Below are 25,018 nucleotides of genomic sequence, written 5' to 3' on the forward strand. Positions count from 1 at the left end.
TCCTGGGCAGGAGTAGAGCAGTCACGTACAGAGAGCAGCATCTGACACACAGGACAGTGAGACCCAGGCTGCCTTCCTGCACAGCTTAGTTGAACATGCCTCAACTGCAGGGTCTAGAAAAATCACAGCAGATTACCAGCTCACTCATAACAGAAGACAAGACACATACAGGACTTGCAACTGGGTTCATATCTATTTTGCAAAGTGGTTTCTTGCATGCCTTTACACTCTGGGTATTTAAAACAAAAAACTCTAGGAAATGTCCTCAACAGAACAACTGTACTTGCTTTCCACTAGGCTGGAAAAACTTTCCCACTTGTCAGTGTCATATCCTACATTGTTTAGGTTCGTTGTTTCGAATTAAAATATCCCAATGAAATCAGGCACTGAATGTTTTATAACGGATTACTGGAACGTGAGCCTACTGCATTCTCTTATACATCTGAAGCACATCCCACTGTCAGACGGATTGAAGACAGTCCTTACCCTTAGTGCAAACACCACGTTGAAGAGAATCATAGTGGGCATCTCTCTCTTTGGTGAGGGATCAGTTTTGGATACCTGAAAAATATTTTTTTAAAAATCCCATAGGCTAGTGTCAGTTGGATCGAGTAACAAAGGGAAAAAAGAAAAAAAAAAGGGGGGGGGGGGGGAGAAAAGCCTAACTCAGTCAAATAACAAGCTTGCTGAGAAAAAAATCGCAGACAAATCAAATTATACCACGGAATTTGACTTGTAGAAAATAAAACTATGATTTTTTTTTTTTATTAAAATGTCACAGTTACTCTACAACACTGCCTTTTCTGAGAAGCTGTGAAGACTTAAACCAATGCATTTTGGTCATGACCACGGAAATGAGTATCAGCTAAGATAGCAGTCTTACTAGGTGTCTTTACTATTGCATTTTAGCATCATTAGGGACCCTAGGTTTAAATTCCTTAGCACAATTTTCATATATATTGTTAACTACAGAGAAGTCCATAGATTTCTCATCCCAGGCCACACCTATTCTTTGCTTTCCTAAAATCCCCATTTGGACTGCATCATGTTACAAACTACTGCTTTTATCAGAAAAAATATGCTCTGGAGCTGCAATACTAAAATAAAAGGGTTGATTTTCCCTTCCTGCAGGATTTCAAACACATTCTCCAGCCCCCCCTATTCTTTCTGCAGTAGAGAGCTTCATCCCTAACACAGGTACAGGCTTTCTGGTGGGGAGGAACAGTGGAAGCCAGACAAGCAAGTTGAATTTGCATATCCAAGACTAACAATAGTGAATCGAGCAAGCGTCGCCACAAGATGGAGCACAAAATCCAGAGGACATTCCCACCACCCCCGAAGCTCCCTGCTGAACACCCATCCAATCCCAAGTTAAAACAGCTATAACCCACCAGGCCAAACACCCAGCTAACCTAATATTCGGTCTCTACCCAACATATGCGTACACGTAGCTAATGCAGCACCTGAGACAGGGCAAACGCAGAGAAGCTGGCAAAAGCACAGCTGCATCCTCCCTTCCTGACAGGTCCCAAGCATCAGCAACAAACTGCTCAACAGTGAACTCTGAAATCTGAGTGCTTTCACTCAGTAGTCTTAAAAATTATAGAAACTAAAAGCAGCGATACATATTTTTGTTTTTTCTAAAGTGTAAGTGAAGTTCTATCAGAAAGGCAGGGATGGAAGGGTGGTAAAGACAATTTACCGTGTTTATTTGTTTTGGAGTTATTGGATGTCTTGTGAACTTCAATAAAGACTCAAAAGCATTTCTGAGTGTAGGGACTGAGCCTGTTCCTTAAAGTCAAAGGAACTACCACCATTAACATCAATTGGGACGCAGGCTAGATTTCATATCACCTCTTGTCCAGAAAAAAGAAGAAAAGACTAAGCTGGAAAAGAAAATGCTGAAGGAGCTTGAAGAATTCAGAATATCGCTACATAAAAGGCTGTCTGGCACACAGGATTAAATATTTGTGCTCTTGTAACTCCTGTATCTCATGTGAGTAAGAATTTGCTGAGCTGTCCCGTGAATTAACTTATTGCACTATCAACTCCAAAGGAACCCAAACCAGAGACTGTCAGGTTACTCTGGTCACTGCCTTTGCTCCATGGGAAAGGAGCTCCATGTAGCTTCCTCCTAACTGCAAAAGGGTCCCAGATTTACATTCAAATGAACTAGCAGAGATGACTACCATGTCTAGAAGATTCTGGACTCTAGAAAGTTCTGGGGTGCCTACTGGGGTGATAAGACACACCCAAAAAGAAGATCCTACAAGAAGTAACAAAAAAGTGTTTACAGCACTTTCTAACTTTGCTTATTTACCCAAATGCAATTTTATTTAGACAAATTGAAAATGAAGAGACATTTCATGCAATTAGGATAAAACTGACTGGAAAGCTGAGAGAACGTATAATAATACGTGGTGAAAAAATGCAAATACAAATTTTTAACCTCATTTACACCACGTTTAGGAAGTTATGCCTTCTGGACGAGATTAGCAAAATAAAGGAATTTGATACTGTGAGAGAACAGGCCACTGCTGTCAGGGCCCTGAGGGCAGGAAAAGGTCTTAATGGCCCTGACCAGTCCCAACTGGGTCCCCACACACACACCCCCTAGCCCATGATCCAGGAGCCCCATTTAAGCTCAGCCTTGGAGCCCCATTTAAGCTCAGCCTTGGAGCCCCATTTAAGCTCAGCCCAGGGCCTGTAGGTATGCCTGTCTCCAGCCCTGTCTCCTGGATTTTATGTAGCTTGTCTCCTGGATGGACCCTTGATTAAGTACATGGCAGCCTTGTCCTCCAGCCCTGTCTCTGGTCCCACCTCCTTTTGCTCCTGGCTGGGGTCCCTGTACGGACCCTGGGCCTGGTTCATCACTTGCCTTGTCTGGGCCTGGCAATGCAATTGCACAGCTTGCGGACACTTGAATTCTGTCATCCAAAACAGCTTAAACATTTGAGGGCTGAGCCTTGCCGATCCTCCATCACATTTCTTGTAGAATCATGACTGAGTTTCGAAAGTGGAACACTAGCATCTTTTTATGCTTGAGGCCAGCTCCTCACTTGGATTAAAGCAGCCTGGTCCTCTAAATATCAAGGAGCAGTTGCCAACAATCTGTTTGCACCTCTAATTATAGATAGAAAGGATGATAGAATTGGCAAGAAGATTTTTTTTTTACTGAAAACATGAACGACTTAGTAAATGTGATGAAAAATGAGACCAAAGCAGTTCAGCGACAGAGATCAGTGTTGGATTCAGAAATTACCAAAGCCTAGTTTATTCTTACAGTCTATCAAGAAGAAGGAATGGGACAGGGAATATTTTGCACATAGAAGCATGTAAATTCTTTCCTAGATTTATGTAGGGCCTTTTCCATAGCCTAGGTGGCAAGTGCTTTCATTCCAAGCAGCTAAAACACAGGCCACGGAGCAAGGTCTCAATGCAAGCAGCAGCCTGACTTGTCCACAAGAAAATTTTTGACCTCTTTCAACATCCTACCTATTCCAATCAAATCTTGTGAATCATCTTCAGCACCAGTAAGAGTTAAAAGCCAGAAAGGCTGACGCGGCTTCTAGCATTTGTGAAGGTTTTGGGTGGGGTTTTTTTTTTTAACTGCCATACTAATTAGAGGTGCTAAAAAGCTAACTTCCAGTAACTAACATAGTGAGAAACAGCTTTTTGAGCTGGACTGCTTAGTATTACTTCTCTTTACCCACACTGCTTTTCTACAGTAACCAGAACAGGGTTTCTGTGAATCACTGACACAGCTCCCGCAGTTTGCCACTCACTGTATTAATCTGGAAGTAAGTAAAAGACAGCTTTGAGCATCAGGAAGTAAAAACAGGATCAAAAGCCAACACGCACATTCTGAATTCTAAGTTTCCTAACTAAGCCAGGCAGTTTGTAAAGAAGGCAGGTCCCCAGAGTGGACCTCATGCCGTACCTGCCCAAGGGCATGCTGAAGCAATGTGGGATGGCCAACAAAGCGAACATTATCAATCTTCAGTTCAAACTTTTTGCCACACATATCTGACTTGGTAGCCAAAATTGTTGCCAGGATGACATCTGAAAACCTTGAAGAGCAGAAACAGAAGTTATTACAATTTTCAGAAAGCATACCCCCAGAATATTCCTCCAAATACAGATATATTTAACTCCTAAGTTTTTAAATTATTGTAAGTTGTATCTAAATTGCTGTACCTGGAGTACCACCAATTATGTAAAATTAAGAACCCCTTAATTACATCTCTCAGATCATTACAATTATAAAACAGGAAGCATTCACGACAAAGACTGCAGGGTCATGCTTATTTAATTACATGCTCAGCAAAATACATTGGAAAGATTAGATGCAGTTTGCTTAAATATAAAAACAGCTCAAGTTAGCCATTGCCTGGATTTAGCTGCAGGTTAATAAACTTACTAAGCAACTACATATCGACACAGCCTGTCACTCAAGCACAACAGAGGTCTTTAAGCCACCCAGTACAGCAGAGGGGAAGGAAAGAAAGAGCTGATTCAATTAGAAGAAAGATACAACCAACGCTTGTCCTTCCTTTCCCAAATCTCACCAGTGAGACTCGAAGTTACTCACTTGAACAGATCTCAACCTGTGGTCAACAGACCACTGGCACCCTTCTGAGAGCTACCTGGCCTCACCTGGGCTTTCTCATTTCATAAACCAAACCGGGACAAATTCATGACAGGGCAGGCCCTTCGCAACACCAACCGTGGTGTTACTGGATTGGTCTGGATTGGTGGTGGCTGCGAGACAGGAGGGCAAGTATCTATGAGGAGTCTGCCCTGTAAAAGACAGCTACGGCTGCAAAAACAGGTAAGAATCCAGCGTAACAAGGAAGGAATTCGGCAACTGCTCTTTCCAATGGCCTTGCAACATTGGCCTGGTCTCTACAAACACTTGTTTTCCTCAGGGTGTCCCCTAAGACAACGGAGCTCAAATCCACAGGGAAGAGGACCTCAGTTAGCTGCTGGAGGGAAACTGTTGTTCTAGAACAGGGGCAGTGCAAGGTTTAATATTAGCAAGTTCGATCTTCATCTTATTTCTTGGAGGCTCCCATTTAACCAAATGAACTTCAAACCAGTTTCTGATAAGACCAGTTTTTTTAAGAATGAAAATGTTTATTTCATTTTCTTTATTTACATTTAGGGATGCGTGTCCCTGTCAGACCATCCCCCTGCACCAGGCAGGTATCCCAGATAACGTAGTATCACTCAGAGAAAAGGGCAGGCATGGGTGTGTGCTGCGCTCACCTTATCTCTTGGCCACAAGTGAGACCTCAATGCCCAGAGAAGGAATTAATGTACCATATTCCTGGTTCACTCTGAGTTATAGAGTACTACAGAAACTAAGACAAATGCACACAGCCAGGTCTTTTGTGTGTATCCATCTGCATATGACCCACGGGGCATTTCTTTTATTAGACCTACATATACTGAAGATGAAGGACAACACAGGGGTTTTACAAACTGTCAAAGCCCCTGGTGTTTGTACAAACAGCTCATCCTGACCACAGCATGCTCCTTATGTTTGGCTTATGGAAGGAGCAGCTGTGTACAAACTTCCAAATCCCTGGCTGCTCTCCTCCAAACACAGCTAACAGCAAGCAGAGAGATGGGGAGACTAGCCAGAGACTCCGGGGGCCACTGAACCACACTCCTCAGCCACCGCACTGCACTGGGCTGCACAACACATGGAGTTTGTGAAGAAAGGGCAAAGTGTCCTCAAACAGGACCTGGACTGACAGTCCCTGGAGATGACATTCAAAATAGGAAAAAACGTCACCATAACAGCAATGAGCTTTTCCCTCTCTTTTTGCCCTGTTCAGCTGTATTCTTTAATAGGTTCATCATGGAGCCAGGAAGACTATAATAGCAATGCATCCAAAACCAGCATATGTTTTGGGGGGGTGAAGGGAGAAGGAGGGTAAATTAGAAAATGCCTGCTTGCTGGTAAGAAATTAGTTACTCTTCCCTCTCCCAGCCTTGGCAAAGGATACCTTGGGAGCTGGAAAACTGATCATTATGATGACTTTCACCACCGTTAAGATTTGACTTTTACAAGGAATTACACCAGCAGATCTTTTAACAGATCAGTGAATGTAACAGTTCAGCAGTTCCCCAGAAGAGCTCATGACACCAACAGCCCTCTGTCTGCCCTACCTTGTATGTGGCTCTGTGGGGAGGAGGAGATTAAAAGGTTGATTTTGTAAAGTCCTTTACTTTTTGTAAAGTTTTGGTATCTTCTCACTAGCAGAGACTTCTCTTTCTGGGAGAGTACTGCGACTGCAGCCAGATGACACACTCAGGATAGATAACCCTGTGATGGGTTACACAGGTGCTACCTGATGGGTACAGACACCTGGTATGACCGCAGGCGCTCCCGAGTGACCTGGACTCCAGCCCCATTCTCCTCATCTGACAGCCTAGATTTATTGGTTTTGCTGGTTTGTGGTTTTTTTCCCCCAATGGTCTACATAATTATACATTTCTTAGGCCTCAGGATGATAGGAAGATTGAGAGATAGCAGATACGTTATTCCCATCATTTCAATTCATCATCTCATCTTAGAAAATAACACTTTTACTTTAAATATTTTAATACTGATTTTCTAATCTCTGGGGTATATTAAGATGACCTAAAAATACTGACTTATCAGAGCCCAAGAGTTTGTTAGAAGCAGATTAGGTTTCGCAGTTGGGCAGTGACAGTCCCTTCTTCTTTTATGAGATTAGTCTGAGCATTGTGATTTCCAGGGGAAAGCAAACCTCTCCTGCACTAAGGAATTCAGCAGGCAGAAACTAAATGCAAAAGACAAAAGCTTTGATTTGCCCAAAATATCCTACAGCAGACAATCCAGCAGTACGATACAAATCACACTAGTGCAGATCAACTGCTGTCACCAGCATCTCCTCTGGAAACCCAGCTGAAACAACAATTGCTTTAGCACATGGAAAAGGAAGGGGAAAGAACATCAAAACACAAATTCATTTTTTCCCCAAGAATGGATAATAACTTTTTATATGCCACATGAATTCAAAGCAAGGTTTTTATAAAGAATTCTTTGAAGCAGTTTAGAAAGGGACCTGAGTATCTAGGTGAGCATCTTTATGTTAAGCAGGGACTAGAGATGCAGTTTAATACTTCTGGGGCCCCGGGCAGAGATAAGCACTTTTCCCTCCACATGTTCAAAAAGGGGGTATAATGCAGTCATCCAGTTTAGCTTAGTGGGGCACCAGAACAAGCAACCAGCGCGGCTGCTCAAAACCAGGTCTCTGAAGAGGTCTCCATAATTATTGTGGGATTAAATAGTTTACTCACTGATCTGTCCTTTTAAGTCATTGCTCATCAGAAAGCAATTTGTTTTAAAGCTCCTTGTTGGAATAACTACAATGCCAAGGCTATACTTGTTGCATTCTCGGAGGATCACAATTTTCTGAATTCACAGAAGGGACAGTACCACACGCATTCTGGATACCTTACAGGAAGCACAGAAATGTTAGTAGGACCTTCGTAATTATCCTAGCATAAACCTTCAGCAATACGTTTCCTACAGACATTGTGATTTAGCATGTAATTATCTCATCATTCGGTGTAAAACAGAAACCAGAAACAAAGCACAATTAAAAGGATGGTGAGAAAAGAAAGCCATTCTAGACATAGGTGATTGTTTAGAACGTTTGATCTTACCCCGAAACCAATTGCTCATCAGTTAGAGGACATTGGTCTCTGAAATGGGAACATGGCCATAAACACAAAACAAAAACACAACAAAAGAAAATAAACGAGGAAAGTACACAAAATAAAAAAAAAAAAGATAATATTAAAAACTAGATGAACTATTAAGGTTTAAACTCCTGTAAAGGAAATATAACTATTGAGAAGAGTCAAAAGTTAATGGTAGGTGAATTCCAGGGATATATTGCAGGCTCAGATTGACAACAGAAAAAACAGGCTAAGGCATTTTAGTCCTCTTGCTAACACTGGCTGCTGTAATGTGTTCCCACAATACGTTGCATTTATGGAGCTGTATTTACACCTCGCATACTTTTTAATTCATGCTTACCTTAGGAGAAAATAGAAGAGGTTACAGTCTGATTTAGAGCAGATTCTAAACTTCAGTTTCTTTTCTAGACTATTACTAGCGTTTTTACCAAAGGAACATTCCATGCAGCCCCAAATGACCCACAGCTCTTCACAATTGGTTCTGGTGCTTCCATACCCACAAGACTTAGAAAAAGAGGATGCCAAACATTTATTGTTGCATGCACAGCCAGGATTCTGTAAAGGGCCTTGCACACAGAGCTGCTGCTGCTCCCCCCAGGGATGTAAACAACAGGTACAAGTCTGGCCAGACTCACAGCACAAGCATGAAGTCATTCTCTGTCTGCCCCAGGCAATAAGCAGAAACTTAGGAAGAGTAGGCTGAAACAGTTTTCAATGCAAAGAACCTGAAAACCTTCTTTACAACAGGTGTGCAGAGCAAGGCACTGTTAACAGCTGTACTCACTTTTATATCAGAGAAACAAACGCCTATTTTCATTTTAACAGTCAACTGCTTTTTTTTCCAAATAACAAGGAAAAAAAGGACTTATTTCCTGAAGCAAATTTCCTAAATATATTGAAAAATGAATCTGATAAAAGCTTTATACTGTCCACGTTAGAAAGGGGAGACAAAATTAAAACCTCCAACAATTATTTAATCCAAAAGACAGCAGATTTCTACTGGTCACGTTGAATAGAGAACCTAGAGCAATCCTAAATGACAAACTATACAAAGGGGGTATATTACCGGAAGGGTGTTTAAAGGGATGGATGGATAGATGAATGGAAAAGCACAGGCTTACAGAAAGGAAGCCTTTCAGAACAAATACAAGGAAGAACACTGGAGTCCAGTGAAAGAGGGACAGAGGATACAGAAATGTTATCACAGGAGAACTACTGTTTGTTAGAAAGGGACATTCAAGTCCTTGTTTGCCAGTAACTTGACTTTTTTTATAACAGAAGCATTTGGCCAATTAATGACATCAATGCTGTCAAACTTGCTAAACCTCCTTCAGTTAGTTATGCTACTAAAAAATGCAAAGTCTGGTGTAACATACGTTACTATACGTGCATCTTCATTAGAATTTTTGCTTGCTGACTATACCACCTTCAGAAAAACTACAAAAACCATTTCAGACCAATTTAACAAAGCATTATCTTACAGCTTCAAAAGAGTAAGTGCCTCACATCAAGGGGAGGAAAAAAAAAAAAAAAAAGAGACTGGCAGGCATCTCCATAAGCTGTGAGGGGTATGTATTACTGGTAAAGCACTGAAAAACTGAAGGATGTTTGTGAAGAGAGCAAATGATGAAAGGATGAGAAGAAGCCAAAGAGAGACACTTGACAGGCAATTTGTTTTGACAGTGACAGATTCTTCTGAATACTTTTTTGTTGCATGGCCACCATCAACACACCTCAACCACTTTTGCTGCTCGACTTGTTTTTAAAAGGAAGAAAAGTCTATATTCTGAAGACCCAAACACACACCTCCATTGAGCAGAAATTAATACAAGCAAATACACACCAGCAACCCAGAGGTAGGATCATCATGAATAGGCTGCAATTGTCTATAAAAAACAAAAAGCATAACAATGACCAGGAAATTCGAGCCTGAAGGCCAGAAGAAATCCAATTATGCATACAAATATGCTGTATGGAAATAGAGAGTCAAGGCACCTAAATTGATCTAATTTTGCCCTTTCTGAGACCATAAAGAAATGCATACACCTCAACTGCTCCAGGAAAGGTCAGCTCAAAAGTAACCAATCTGGGTTCCAATAGCTTAGGAAAAAAGCAACAGTGAACCTTATCTAGGATACAATTGGTGCTAGATTGTTAGTAAATTGAAGACAGCCATCCAGTATAAAAAAGTATGAATCCAACCCTCATAAGAACTAGCGCAGCAACAAGATAAATCTGAAATAACCTTTGCTACTGAACATGAAAACATGGGGAAAGACCCAACCCTTCAACATCATCAAACTTGCCATACACTATCAACTCAACCTAGCACTCTGCCCCCTCCAAAGCCTCAATTTGTGCCACCAAAAACATCCACAGATGCTACTGATATGCAGAGATTTAAAGGAATCTTTTTGCCAACCCTTCTTTGAAGAAGCCTTCCAGAAATAATACGAAACCACTTAATGAATTACTTTCATGAGAGACAGCTCCAATCAGAAAATCACCACCAGAAAACAGACTGGACTTCATGCTGATGAAATCTGTCCATGGGCTACTGAACTGAGTGTTTCAGGAAGAGAACTGCTGTACCACTGCACTGCAGAAGAACAAACTTACAGGGACAGAGCTGCTACTGGGGGAATGGTGCTCTTAAAACCAGTCGCTCCATTCCTGGTCTCTCCAGCCTGATCTTCAATGGGACTATAGAAAACACATTCTGAACAGGAACCCGGGAGCAAAAATTTGTAACATTGGTGAGGAAAAAACCCCCATGGGCTCAATGACAATACTGGTTTTACAGTATGTGATAGTTAAACTCCTTCCTTTCCTAGTTTACCAACCATATGCATCTCGCTCTCCCCAAGACATCTGCACCTTTCTGCCTCCACTCTCTCCTTAGAATATCTTCTGCTCCACAGGCACCAACATCTGTTACTCCCAAAATGGTCTGATACAAATCAAAAGTCTGAGCAACCTGTTGTACACAGTTTTGAAGATCCCTTTTTGCTTTGTGGTGGAAGAAGGGCATATTTTTTCCACCTGTATTGGTAAGTCCAGTGAAAGATATTAACTCCGCCAACAAACCTCCTCCTGCCTAATATAAATTAACAGTACTTAGTATATAAAGAGCATTAGCAATTTTTTCTACTAGCTGCTATCACGGAAGAGAAGGATAAGTTTAGCTGCTACCTCAGTTGTATGGGATGCAGTCGACTTACAACACTGACTACACTGGTATTGGGAAAAAACTTTCCAATAAACAAACTTGAAACAAATGCAATTTTGAAAAAGACTTTGAATTTCTGAATGCAGATGCCCAGCCCTGTAAGCAGCACAAGCAGCATGCTGGACCTCGATATCTGGCCTCTAGCAGAGCCCACACTTTCAGAGCAACATAAACACTCCTCTTCTTCTATTTCCCCTTCATCTGTATGGCAGCTAGAGACAGATCCACAGGAGATAATATTAAAGGACTTCCTGCTAACAGACCTGCATTGGCTGAAACCTCAATTTCATCTAAGTAGATATAAGGTTTATAAACACTGACCTTACTAAGAGTCAGATGCGGACACTGCAGCATGAATTTGTATGTATTGCTATATACAAAACTGTACAAATGACAACTTCTTTCTTCTGAAGATGATCACTGCAGAGGGGGATTTTTGTCTTAATATTCTTTCATTCAATGCTTCAGAACTGTGATATTTTGCACTTAGTGACTTCAGTTGAGAGATCATAAATTCTTTTAAACACCAAAAGCTTAATAACAAATACCTGACCAGGAGATTAAGCATTAACTTTCAAGCCCAGTGTTCTGGACACCACAATGAAATAATCTAAATCTTTGTTTAATGTAGGTTACATGCCAGCACATTCAACCTACTTAAAACCAGTTTCAGGCAAATACTAGCAGTTTTCTCGTCTGACCATAATTTGAAATGATAAAAGCTTCTCCTACATCACTGTAGCAGCCACGTACTGCATGACACTAATTCAGCACCACAGGCAACATCCAATGAATGCAGCTCCGCATTAAGTGCTTTGTCCAACTGGCCAGAATGGCAGAGGCAACAAGAATCAGTATCAGACAGAAGCTGGTACCATTCCAATACCATCTTAATCTATCTAGTGAAATACTAGATCCAGGGTTTTGAACAGCAACCAACAAAATCCCTGAGATAACCAGCAAACATGTGCACTGAACCTTCCTAACGTGTATACTAGCTGCCATCAACAGCACAGTCTGAAACGCCATTCACCAATTACCAAACTTACAAAAGCACAGCTTGCTCCCACTGGAGTTGTGCCCTGTACCATACTGTGCTCGCTGGAGACACGACAGAAGGCTGCATTTGAAGGTTTCAAGATACCGGAAAAGGCAAGAGATACGAAAGACCTCAAGCAAAATGTGTTTTCATAAGATCCCAGTCCTAGAAAAACATATGAATTTGATGAAGTTTACTGTCATGGGTTATTTTAATTTCAGTTAAACTATTCTCAGTCAAAGTTAAGAACAAGCTTACATTTTGCAAGGTTGGGATCTAAATTTCTTTTTTGGGGGCAAGTGACAAGTACTTCTTTTTCACTTTTATATGAGAGAAGAGCAGCAACTACCCCATTTTATTAATATTGGAGATTAAAACACATATCACAAAAAAGATCTGCAACTGAACTACAGGCCAACAGACAAAAAACCTTCTTCTTTCCCAGATTTGTCTCGTATCTGATAGTGATAAATTTAGAACCATGCAGCAGATTTCAAATCTACAAAAACTAATTAGAGGGTCCATTCATACGCACATGCATGCTGAACACACTGCCTATTTTCAGTGCGTTTGTTACCCACTGATTTGCTGTAATTGAAAAACTATCTTTAAGTCTCAGTATCCTTTTGAGCTACTATTTCACTCCACAGACACAAGGGCAGCTGTATCTGGAGAAACAAAATTAGTTATTCATTAGTGCACAGCAATTCCATACGACAATTACACGAGCTAGGGAAGAATTTGAGGCAACTGAATAATATATCCAGTTAGACGTAGGCAGTTAAAGAAAAGTGGAATTTTGCCAAAGTATTAATGCTCCTAGCTTTGAAAGAGTAATACTGCCTTTTTAATGAGCACAAAATACCTGACCTACACCTTGCCTAGATAACAATAGATTCAGTAGCATTCCCTCATGAGAAATTCCTTATTACTTAGCACTAATTTGCTCATAACTTGTCATTAAAGCATTTTTTGGCAGGTCATCTTCTATACAGTTCGAGAGGATTTGCCTGCTGAACTAGCAGGCAAGAGAGCAAGAGGCCACCTCTCCTCTGTTTCAAACTCTTAGGCAAGGAGAAATGTTTTCCCCTACCTGGAGTCCCCATCTTGATCTTCTGTGGTGTCACCAGAACTATTTACAGCATATCGACTCCTTGGTTTATCTGAAACAAAGAATAAAGACAGCTTTTTCAAGGAACAACCTTCTTAAAGTGCTCATTAAAATAAGTGCATTAAGAGAATACTTGTCTGTGCCCTTTTTAAAATTATCCATAAGAGAGATCTAAAAAAAGTAATATTAAAAGCAGATGGTTCCTTCCTTTTTAGGTAGAAGCACCAGATCTTGTTTTTTCTATTCTCACTCAAAAACACATCAAAAAATAGGAGAAAGAGGTTTATATCTTCAGGGGATAAAGAGGAGAAAGCAAAACATTCACAGAAACAACTTTTCTCTCAAGTGCCAGGTAACAGTTTGCAGTTAGAGAGAGAGTGTGGAAAATAAAATTCTGACCAGTGCATTTCCCTCATTATTGCTCAGGTTTCAGGACAATGATAATGCTCCAGAAGCCCCTCCTGCAGTCACAGGTATCAAAATCCTTTACCAACAAAAAGCAGGAGGGGGGCGGGATGGAAGCAGCCAGCCAAAAAACCCCCCACATTTTCAGATTTTACTTATAAAACCAAAAAGGGGTCTGAAGACAATTCTCTCTTGGTAAAAAGTGACTCACAACCTAAACAGGGGTGTCAAACTTCTCGTGACACACGGCAGTTAGCAAGCAACCCAAGTCGAACAGCTTCATCACTCTGCAGCACCTTTAGGCCCACACACCAAGACTCACCCACTGGTGAGGCCAGGTGGGACGCTGACCCTGCCTGCAGCACCGCGGGTGCAGCCATCCTGCCTCCGGCCCCCGCAGACTCCTGGCTGCGGGCAGGTCCGAGCCTGGCCTCAGACACCATCCCCGATCAGGAATCTCGGAGAAAAAGAGAGGTACAACCAACACTGGCTCCACAGCAGCCAGCTGGCACCTGAATGGTTCATGTTCCTACTTTCCAAAAGAAATGAAACCTCCTCCACCCCATTATTCAACACAAGGGACTAAAGTCTCTTAGTTTCTACCCATTATCAGTTAAAGCTCACTTAGTGTTTTCTGAATCCCCTCTCCCAGATCAGTGCCTTCACTTCTCACCCTACCTCCTCCTCCTTCCCCTACAGCTCTTAAAACCCACACAGCTTCAGCTGATCCAGGAACAGCAACAAGGCACCAAGTCAATAATAACACCTGGTACTAACATGGTTCGATTAATGTGGGGCGTGAGGTGGGTGGGTGTGTGTGTGTGAGGGGTGCCAGGGCACCTGGGGGTATGGGGGGTGTGAGGGGTGCCAGGGCACCTGGGGGTACGAGGGATGTGTGTGTGAGGGGGGCCGGGCCCCCACGGAGACTATGAGGCTGGGGGGGGCGGGGCAGACCACCACAGGGGGTGTGTGTGGGGTGTGTGGGATACCAGGCCCCCACGGCGGGGGCTAGTGGGGGGTGCCAGGCCCCCACAGGCGGCAGCAGGCCCCCACAGGCGGCAGCAGGCCCCCACGGGCGGCAGCAGGCCCCCACGGGCGGCAGCAGGCCCCCACGGGCGGCAGCAGGCCCCCGGCGGAGGCTCCTGGGGGCGCGGGGCGGCCGCAGGCCGCAGGCCGGACCCCGCGGCGTCGCGCACTTACTGGCCTGTGCGGCGGGGTGCTCGGCGCCGCGCTGGAACGGGAAGCGGAAGAGCAGCTTGTTGCCGCGGCTGCCCGAGCTCACCAGGATAACGCTGATGGGGCTGGTGCTCTCGCCCATGCCGGCGCGGCGCGGCGCGGCCCGGCCCGGCCGCAGGAAGGCCGCCCGGCGCCGCCGGCTTCCGCTTCCGCCCCGCTACGCGGGCCCGGCCCGCGGCTCCCGGCTGCTGGCGGGGCGGAGCTGCCGGGGCCGGGGCCGGGGCCGGGGCAGGCGGCTCGGGGTCTGCAGGCTGCGGGCAGAGCGCAGCCGGCCCCCAGCGCCTCACGACCCGGTTCAGACCAGCAGCTCGCACCCCCGCAGCCCTGTCCCCCAGTACAGCCCAGTACCCCCGGTTCAGACCAGCACCTCGCACCCCCGCAGCCCTGTCCCCCAGTACAGCCCAGTACCCCCAGTTCAGACCAGCACCTCACACGCACAGCCCCCCAGCACTCCCCTCGGTCAGCCCAGTGTCCCCAGTCCAGACTAGTACTTTCCATGGGCACCACTCCCCATTCCACGGACTCCCAGATTATTCCAGTGCTTCATGTGCCTATAGCCAGCACCTTCCAGCTCAGCCCAGCGCCCCCAGTTCGGCTCAGCGCCCCAGTTCAGCCCTGCAGCCAGGGCTCCGGCCACGGCTCCAGCCCTGGAGCCTTCGTGCAGGGGCTGCCGGAGACCTGGGCTGCCTATTGCCATTTCTTCCCGTTGGCCTCTTTGGGTCATCTGTAGCCTTTCAGCCAGTTGGGTCGTTAACATCTCCAGAACTTTACTAAAAGCCAGTGGCAAACAGCAGCGAGGGCTCATCGCTCCCTCGCGGGTTAGCCATTACAGGGTGCCCGCAGGAGGCAGGCTGCGCAAGTCAGAGCCCTTGGCTCCCCGTCCTCGCAGAAAGGCTCCCTTGATCCTGTTTCTCACGTTCATCGCATGATCTCAGGGCGCTTTACAGCACTGGTACAACCTGCCTTGTGGTTCCTGTAAATTTACTCCTGCCTCTAGATTAGTAAGGGTAATGTTACTTCCCCTGGCAGCTGTCTTGGTGCCTTCATCTTATTTTGTGTTTAACCGACATCAGAAATTATCAGCAATTATATTAGAGGATATTGTGGGGTTTGCATGCAAATTCTTCTGTATTTGATTGCATTATTTAGATATTTGAACACTCTGAGATATCCCCACTCTGGATTTTGCTCTGCAATTCCCCCCAGGGACATGGGGCAGAGATGGGTGGCTGAAGAGGGAGATGAGCACACGCAGCGCGGGTGTAATCTGCAGGGCCATTCTCCACAAGGCCAGCGATAACAATTGAAGCAAGAGAAGGTGTCGCTGAGGGGAGCGAGTTGTCTAAGGGTGATTAAAGAGCAGTCGTATTATCACGGCAGAGCATTCCTCGTGCACCAGTGCTGGGCAGCTACGTTAAAATTTCCCAGTATGTCTGCTTCGAAGCATAATTTTACTTTCTTAAATAATAAATTACAGACATATTTTGTCATTTCCAGCTCTTGGAGGCTGTACTTTAGTTAAAGGAAAACATTGCAAGTCCTTTGAGCACTGATAGGAAATTAAAGAATAAACCCAGGATTTAGATTCCACTTTTAAAATTTCCAAAACTTAATACACCCCAAATTTTTCAGAGTTAGAGCAGACGTATGTGCCACCTTATCCACAGGTATTCCCCTTGAGGGGGAAGCAGTCCCCGTGGAGAATACAGGCCCATGGGAAAAGTTATCCCTGATCTCACAGCAGTGCCCTTCAATCAGTCGCTAGGTTTACAGTCAGGGCTTACAGAAATTATAATCCCACTTTTGTATCGAGCAAACAGGCCTGTCGCTCACTTCTGCCATTTCAAATGAGAAACTGTGGCAGCCTGCTTTTGGAACAGGATTAAAAAATACCTACATTAATATTAAAAATCACCTTCGGTGACATTTCACAGCTTCATGACAAAGATGCATCATCTGCCCAAGGGTGGACATTCTGCTATGGTCTATGAATCATAATTAAGAGAAGCAGCGGCAAGAAAAGAAGCAGGTCTGGTGGAGTTTCCCAGAGGACATAGCTTCAGTATCGGTCCTGTGACAGAGGAACACCAGCAATCATGTTGTCCAACTCCTTGTGTTGCTGAGACCAGGACGTCCAGTGTGGGCAGCTGAAGCACTGGGATGGAAGAACTTGGCTGAGCGGTCCATACAAGGACAGAGACGGTCACTCTCCATGTCACATTGTGGGACGTGGCCAAGGATCACGCTTCTCCCACCAGGCACGTTCCTGAGGAGTTCCTGCAACTGTCCTCAGCACAGCCCTGATCCTGGGCAAGTGATGAGCTCCTTCTAGCAAACCACTGTCATCTTTTGGCTGCTCTGGCTTTTGTGATAGTGCAAGAGTAACTCTCAGAAAATGAATTCAAATTCCATAAAGATTTCAGCCATGACAAACCCTCCTGTGCGGGCATCACCCTGATCATCATGTCTACACAGACCTTAATCCTACAGTCATGGAGAATCAATATTCAGGTTAAACAGGCAGCAAAATAGGAAGGAGCCCTGATGGTCTCTGCCTTATCCCTGGTTATTTCTGGGTCACAGTTGCTTCCCTTATGCGTTGATTGAGTAACCTCTGATTAAAAGCACTCTCACTGCGGAGAGCTTGGAGCACAGCCATGCAGCAGGCAATGTAAGAGGCAGCACTTTGGGGAGGAGACTAAAACATTATATGAATGTATATTTAACAACAGCATCTTTATTTTCAAAGTAATTTTTCTAGGGGAAAACTGCAGAATTTTGAAATGCCTATTAGCAAGGGATGATGAATACAGCCTCCCTTGGTACCTCCATCCATTCAAGCTGTTGTCCTGGTTTCAGCTGGGATAGAGTCAATTTTCTTTCTAGTAGCTGGTATAGTGTTACGTTTTGGATTCAGTGTGAGAAGAATGTTGACAACACACCGATGTTTTCAGTTGTTGCTAAGTTGTGTTTCTACTAAGTCAAGGATTTATCAGCTTCTCGTGCCCAGCCAGGAAGAAAGCTGGAGGGGCACAAGGAGTTGGGAGGGGACACAGCCAGGGCAGCTGACCCAAGCTGGCCAAAGGGGTATTCTATACCATGTGACGTCGTGCCCAGTATATAAACTGGGGGGAGTTGGCCGGGGCGTGGATCGCTGCTCAGGAACTAACTGGGCATCGATCAGCGAGTGGTGAGCAATTGCATTGTGCATCACTTGTTTTGTATATTCCAATTCTATTATTATTATTATTATTATTATTGTCATTTTATTATTATGATTATTATTTTCTTCCTTTCTGTCCTATTAAACTGTCTTTATCTCAACCCACGAGTTTTACTTTTTTTTTCCAATTCTCTCCCCCATCCCATTGGGTGGGGGGGAGTGAGCAAGTGGCTGCATGGTGCTTAGCTGCTGGCTGGGGTTAAACCACAACAGCTGTATAAACTGAATATCGTGTTGCCCTGTGCCCTGACTGAAGGACTGCTGCCCATGCCATCAGAGGCACTTTTAATGGAGACTGCGCTGCACCGCATCTGTGTAGCCAGAGTTAGCTCCGGGTTTTCAGTGGACATGTATGGCATTTATCAAAGGGAGGATATACAAAGAGCATTCTGATAATACTCCTTATGGTAAAGTGATTGTCCTCACTGGGTCTCAGGTGAGTCCCCTCTTGTATCGCCTGTTAAAATGAGGTACAGAGAGAAGCAAATTACCCAGCTACCCAGCCAGTGGGCCAGAGGGCTGAGGAGGGAGCTGTGGTGTTGAACACAATCTTAAATTAGATCCCAGATAAGGTGTTGGCCTCCACAGAGGGGATGATAATACAAGATCATTGAACCCAGCCAGGCTTGCAGACCAAGAAGCATCAAGTGCTTTGTGCCTGCCCTTTGGGAAAGCCCAAGGTTTCTCCTGCTTCATCTGACACATCACACGCAGAGAGGCTTAAATTCAGAGCCCAGTGCAAAGCACAACGGGTAGGTCAGAGCCTTTCTGCAAGTGCCGCTGCAGCCACCAGGACATTGGGGACACCAGAGGATACAGCAGCCGCTGTGTGACCCCATCCCTACTGCTTCTCTATCACCACTGGTTCATTCCCACCTGACTCCAGGCTGTGGTGGCAGAGCCACAGCCCCAGGAGAGTGGGGTCTATTTGTAGTGAATGTATCAACTCCTATGGGCTATAGAGTCTGCCCAGAGAGGATCCCCATGTGAAGGCACTGAAGAAACCCCCACCATAAGCACAGCACACATGGGAACCTAGCTCCATGCCAAACCCAACACCTGCTGGCAGTCAGGTTGCCCTGCCCGGCAGCAAGGCACAGCCGCACCATGGGTCCCAAGAGAGCCTCCAAGTTTGCTGCATGCTCCTGTGTGACATTTAGTAGGCTTGGGCAGTGTGATTGCACTGGCATAGCTACTTTGGCACAGATAACTGTACGCTGGACATACTCCAATGCATGCATGACCCAAGTATCATTAGAGCCCTAGAAGGGCTTTCCTCTTAGCAGGACAACCATGTCTGGGGAGCATCCTCTGTAGCAGTCGGTAGCATTGCTGTGAAACGCAGACATGTCTTGCTGAGGAGTCTGGCTTATACATATCAAACTTCTCAGCACAAGTGCACAAGGCTGTTTGGGCAGAGAACACTATCTGTCCTCTCTGACTCTACCAGCCACCTTTCCATGCAGGGCTGCCAGCACTCAGTGGTGTGTACGGCTGCTGTAATTTATCAGGGTGGCAGAGAGATTTACCTCTGCTTCATGTGCTGGCAGGATATTCATTCCCTGAGGTTCAGCAGCTACCATCTCCAGTAGGGTATTTATTTGACACTTTGCCCACTTATCTGCGATTACAGACTTGTGCTGGTCTTCCCTTTGCTTGTTTGGTCCTTCACCCATCAAGTGTGTCCGTGCCCAAAGCTACAAGCCATCTGTCGTGGGACCAGGGTTTCCTGTGCGTGTCCAGCATGTAGCACAGCACACGCCAGCACTGGCTGTGGTGCTGAGGGCTATTTTACAGTACGAGGGATAATTAACAGTAAGATCACACAGCTAGAAGTCAAAGACATGCAGTATGAGGCATTTAGTGATAAAAATGTCTGACTGGGCTTTCTCACACACACATGATTTTTTCTAGGACCCTACTCAATTTCATAAGCTCCCTTTCCCTGTATCCATAGGAATCATTACTACTGGTGCTGTTATAAGCAACATCAATTGCAGAGTGAGTCCCTAATTCTTTGCAAGAGGCTGGCAAAGTGAAGTCCTGGCAGTGCTGAAGCGAATGGCAAAATCTCCACTGATTCCCACAAAATCAGAATCTCACTCTCCCTCTGAACTATACTGCACATCTCCCAGCCTGTCCCTAGCACTACTTAGGAATCTTTTTATATGAAATATTGGGCCACGTGGCAGCCACATATACTGGAAGTGTATGATATGACACAGAAAGGCCCAGTCTTGTGTTCGCATCTGTAAAGCAAGGCAGAAAATGCAGATTTTTCTCCAAGCTCCTTAGTATGCTTGAAGTCCATACGCTCCTCAGCTTAAAGTTGTGTCCTAATGCTCCATCGCTGGAATTTTCCAGCATTATCTCTCTGTTCATGTATCAATATATGTCCAGACAATTTCTCCGGGCCACACGGCCATTATGTTAAGAAGCAAGAAGCTGATAACGCCAGAAAGCAAGGAGGCCAGTGCGCTGACCCTTGCCGAAATAGGCATTGCTTCATGGGGAGATAAGAGTCTCCCACCTCCATGGGTGGGCCACTGGAGTGACCAATGAGTGTGGACAGGCGCCAAGGTCCGCTCTCCCCTTCCTCTTTATAACCAGGGCTGTCAGAGCGATGAGTCCAAACCTGCTCTGAGCGTTCACTGCAAGGAGCCAGAGTCTGCACCCTCCTGCACAATGACGCTGACTCAAGCCGAGAAGGCTGCCGTGGTCGCCATCTGGGCAAAGGTGGCTACCCAAGCCGATGCCATTGGGGCAGAATCACTGGAGAGGTAAGTCTCCCAGAACCCCTCCGAAGAAGGTGCCTCCTCTGGCTTTGCTGTTAGGATGCATCTCATGTAAAAGTTGCATGAGTGAGAGCACACTGGGACTGGTGAGAGCTGATGGGTGACCTCTGTGTTGTCTGGCATGTAATTTTCTGGAATTATATCTGTGCTACTAAATGCTAATAGATGGCTTCAAAATCTTACAGCAAAACATAATTTTCTAAGCAATTCTAATGGTTTATTTCCCATTATAGCAATTCAGAAGAATTCATAGCCAGGAGCCCTGGTGAGGAATTCAAAGTCATTCATACTCAGTGTCCTGAAATAGGGTTATCACTGTTAGGAAATGAACTCGAAGTGGTTTATTGTACAAGTGATGCAATTTCTCTCGCAATTTCTAGGCATTAAGAAAATAGCTGTCCACTAAATTCACTGGGTACTCATGTTTCATTATTCCAGTTTATAAGTAACAGGAAACAAGACAGCTGGACCCCCTGCATGAAGTATAGCACAGTAATTCAAAGTTCATACAAATTAAGCAAGCTGGCACAAAAGGGATAATAGTCTGGAAATTGTTCAGAAATTATTACGTTATTTGAAGTTACTTAAATGTTATTTACAGCTCAATATAAAGTATTGTGATAGTCCTTCCAGGACTCTGAGTACCACTCATAGATTCTGGTTTGTTCAGCTTGTATTAGTTTGAAGGTCCCACAAACTGGCTTACAATGTAATATAGGAAATGTAGTGAATGTAGTGACACTTTGGGGCTATTATTTATTTAAAAACAAACAAACAAACAAAAAATACATTAAGTTTAAAATTATTTTTAGCATTTCATTCTTCTCTAGTACATACAGATTAGCCCACTGTCTAATCTGCACGTACTGCAGAAGAGGTTTAAGAGCAGAAGCACCTTCTTGATGCAAGCTTCAAGCTCCTGAAGCTCTGTTACAACTGCTGAAGGAGTGCACTCCTGTAGCTGGCAGCTTTACGTGGCTCTTGCTCTGAGGTTTTACCATCTCAGGCATACCATTTCCATTGCTGAATCTCATTCTCATGTTCTCCTCCAGGCTTTTCTCCAGCTACCCCCAGACAAAAACCTACTTCCCTCACTTTGATCTCAGCCAAGGCTCAGTTCAACTTCGTGGTCATGGCTCTAAGGTCATGAATGCCATCGGGGAAGCTGTGAAGCACGTTGATGACATTAGAGGCGCTTTGGCTAAACTCAGTGAGCTGCATGCTTACATCCTCAGGGTGGACCCAGTGAACTTCAAGGTGAGTGAGCAGAGAGACTTTTCAGGGATGAAAACTGCCATCAGAGAATTAAAGACCACAGATCGTTCTGGCTAATGGCAGCTTGATCCCTGACTGCACTGCACAGCCTTGTCAGCTCATGTCGCTGCTTGTTCCCCACCTGATTTTTAACCTGAGATTGGATTTTTTAATGAAAGATCTGGTCTAGCTGAAGCAAAGAACTACTCAGGGGGCTCCTATGGTTTGTTAGACAGACTCGAGTCTATGCTGCCCTTGTTGTCATTTATGAATCTCCCTCACATGTCAGGTTATATCACCTGTCTTGAACAAAGTCTTAGTAAATTCTAAACATTTCCACTTTGTTGCATTTCCCATTGGTGAGGAAGGAAAGGACATTTGGAAGAGGGAGTGGGATCAAACACTGCCTTTTGCCCTATACCAAAGGCAACTCTGCTTCTTCACACACAGCATCAGGCAGCAGTGCTGCTGATTGGGACACGTAGTTGTCATCCCAGAGCATGCTGGGACTAAGGTCCATTGCAGACCCCTAGACTGGCATCTGTTACTTATCATGATGGATTTCATCCTGTTTTCCCTTACAGCTGCTTTCCCACTGTATCCTGTGTTCCGTGGCTGCCCGCTATCCCAGTGACTTCACCCCAGAAGTTCATGCTGCGTGGGACAAATTCCTGTCCAGTATTTCCTCCGTTCTGACTGAGAAGTACAGATAAATGGCCTCCACAGAGGGTGAGGGATGCACATCCATGGTGCACCCCAGCTGCCAGGCTCTGGGGTATTCACCCCTTCCTATGCAGTCCTCCCAAATCCCCTATGCAGGGGCTCGGTCATCTGCAAAACCCAATAAATAATTCAAATGTGAGCTATGGTCTCTGCTTTCATCTCCCTGTGTTCCACCTCCATCTTACTGTTCAGGCAGGGGTGTTCTGAAATGTCTACACTATATGGAGGGCAAAATAGTAAGCTGTGTAAATTCATGTACTAAGTCATGTACTAATGAATTCATGTACTAATTCACGTGCTAAGGTGTGTAAAATAAGTGGGAATAACGTAACATAATATTCAGTGGGAATAAGACAACATTGAGCAGAAGCCCAGAACAGGCTAGAGCCCTGTGACTGCTACTGCTCACCAAAGGTATATCCACCAAAGACTGTTTCCAGGCTGACCAGGAAACAGTCTTTTACCCTGCTAGGATATTGAATGGACCCAGGCTTTTTGTGTGGCCTACCCAAAACCCATCACAGCCTGTTGCGAACAAACCTGCATTGCCATGTGTTGTGATGTGCCCAGAGTGATGCTGGGCATTGTCTTCTCATGCTCCTCTCCATGTAGTATGGACAAGGTGTCTGATGCGCTTCATGAACACCTTGGGCTATCGCACTTGCTAGACAGGTTTGGTAAAGGGACCATCCCCTCAGCTTAACATCTCTTACTTTTTATATGGGGAACTTCACATGCATTTGGAATTTGGGAATACTAGTGGCCACTGGAGATCAGTGTTAATGGCATCTGGGGGACCACAAATTCCCAGGGTTTCTCTGGAAAGCAGCGACAAGGAAGAGTACAGAATTGATGGTCACCCTGGGGGGAGCGCAGGGATCCTCCATAGGTACCTGTTGTGGGTTAACCCCAGTGGGCAGCTAAGCACTACACAATCGCTCACTTACTTCTCCCCCATCAATGGGATGCAGGGAAAAGGAAAGGAAGAATAAAAGCAAGAAAAATTGGGGCTCGAGATCAAACAAACAAACAAACAAACAGAAATAATTGTTTAATAAGTGAAGGATAAGTGGAAGAAGAGGGAAGAAAAAATAAAACATGTGATGCACAGGCAATCACTCACCACCTCCCGTGGGTAGACAGATGCCCAGCCAGTTTCTGAGCAAAAAAGATGGGTAACCCCCCTAAAACTCCCTAACCCCCACATCCCCCTTTTCCCTTTTATTGCTGAGCATGGCATTATATGGTATGAAATACCTCTGGTTAGTTGGGGTCATCTGTCCAGTTGTGTCCCCTCCCAGCATATCACACACCCCAAAATCTATTCCCTGGGGCGGCAGAGTGAGAAGCAGAGATGGCCTTGATGCTGTGCAAATGCTGCTCAGCAAAAGCCAGAATATCAGTGTGTTATCAGGGCTGATTTGGTCAAAAATCTAAAACACAGCACCATGTGAGCTGCTGTGAAGAAAATTATTTCTCAGGTTACATTCACTACACATGCCTGTCTCAGAGGACTTTTGACATGAAAAGGCAGGTGCAAAGTCTTAAGCACACTCTGATTGACAACCTGAACTGGCGCTGCAAGCTGTGGTCCTCATCTCATTTACAAAATTTAGGGACTGTGTTTGGGCAAGGGGGAGAGAGATGGTGCGGAAGCTCTGAAGCCACCAAATTGCTCTAAACGTGTCACCCAGTGTACCACAGTGGTTTTTAAAACATTCTACATCTGTGAGTCTCAGGTAACCTGAATGTTTAAATCCACGGCTTAGATGGTAGGTCAGCATCTGGTGTGTCCCTAACCCCAAATTTGTACCAGTGACTTTGGAGGCTGAGCAAAGGATGTGACAGTCACCAACCACGATATGCCCTGCGGGATGTCCCAGCGTTTACGGGGAGAGGCAGGAGCACACACTGGGGTGGGAAGAAGGGAAGAAGCCCAGGCCGGACGAGCATCACAGGATGGACTTTGGGAAGACCACGCACCCAAAAAGGAGACTTTTCCCCGCTCAGGTTTCTCCGGGCTGCTGGAGACACGGTGTTTCTCATGGCAGATCCCCAGCACGACCCAGGAGAGCTTATTCATGGCTCTGGCTCAGAGGCCCAGGGGCTCTTCGGACAGAGAGGGGCCAGATGTGCCGGATGCTGGAGGACATGAGGGGCCAAGGACACGTGTGGGACCCACCCTGACCCCCACAGAGCCAGGGAGGACCCTGGCCCAGCCGGGGGGAACAGTGGATGCCAGCAGGAGGCTTGAGGACGTGCC

General features: G+C 45.1%; 2 protein-coding genes across 12 annotated transcripts in view; one reads left to right on the top strand and one right to left on the bottom strand.

The window, feature by feature from the left end:
* The window catches only part of NPRL3 (NPR3 like, GATOR1 complex subunit), a 46,192-nt gene extending 31,283 nt beyond the window's left edge, over window positions 1–14,909 (bottom strand). The window contains exons 1-5 of one of the 11 annotated variants that reach the window (XM_052773201.1): window positions 14,807–14,909; window positions 13,102–13,171; window positions 7,705–7,743; window positions 3,941–4,070; window positions 487–561 (exon numbers count right to left, since the gene is read on the bottom strand). In XM_052773201.1, coding sequence (XP_052629161.1) covers window positions 487–561; window positions 3,941–4,024 — 159 coding nt within the window. In that variant the 5' untranslated portion in view covers window positions 4,025–4,070; window positions 7,705–7,743; window positions 13,102–13,171; window positions 14,807–14,909. Of the gene's footprint in view, window positions 1–486; window positions 562–3,940; window positions 4,071–7,704; window positions 7,744–13,101; window positions 13,172–13,846; window positions 13,982–14,724 lie in introns of those variants that run through there. The other 10 variants (XM_052773191.1, XM_052773193.1, XM_052773190.1 and 7 more) reach the window with 10 other exon arrangements.
* Window positions 14,910–18,828: 3,919 nt separating this feature from the next.
* On the top strand, window positions 18,829–22,894 carry HBZ (hemoglobin subunit zeta). The gene is given in 3 exon segments (XM_052772804.1): window positions 18,829–20,763; window positions 21,831–22,035; window positions 22,617–22,894. Coding segments are annotated over 3 exon segments (687 nt in total). The 5' UTR covers window positions 18,829–20,410; the 3' UTR covers window positions 22,746–22,894.
* Window positions 22,895–25,018: the final 2,124 nt, after the last annotated feature.

This window comes from Harpia harpyja, chromosome 21, assembly GCF_026419915.1.
Source record: "Harpia harpyja isolate bHarHar1 chromosome 21, bHarHar1 primary haplotype, whole genome shotgun sequence".
Taxonomy (NCBI): Eukaryota; Metazoa; Chordata; class Aves; order Accipitriformes; family Accipitridae; genus Harpia; species Harpia harpyja.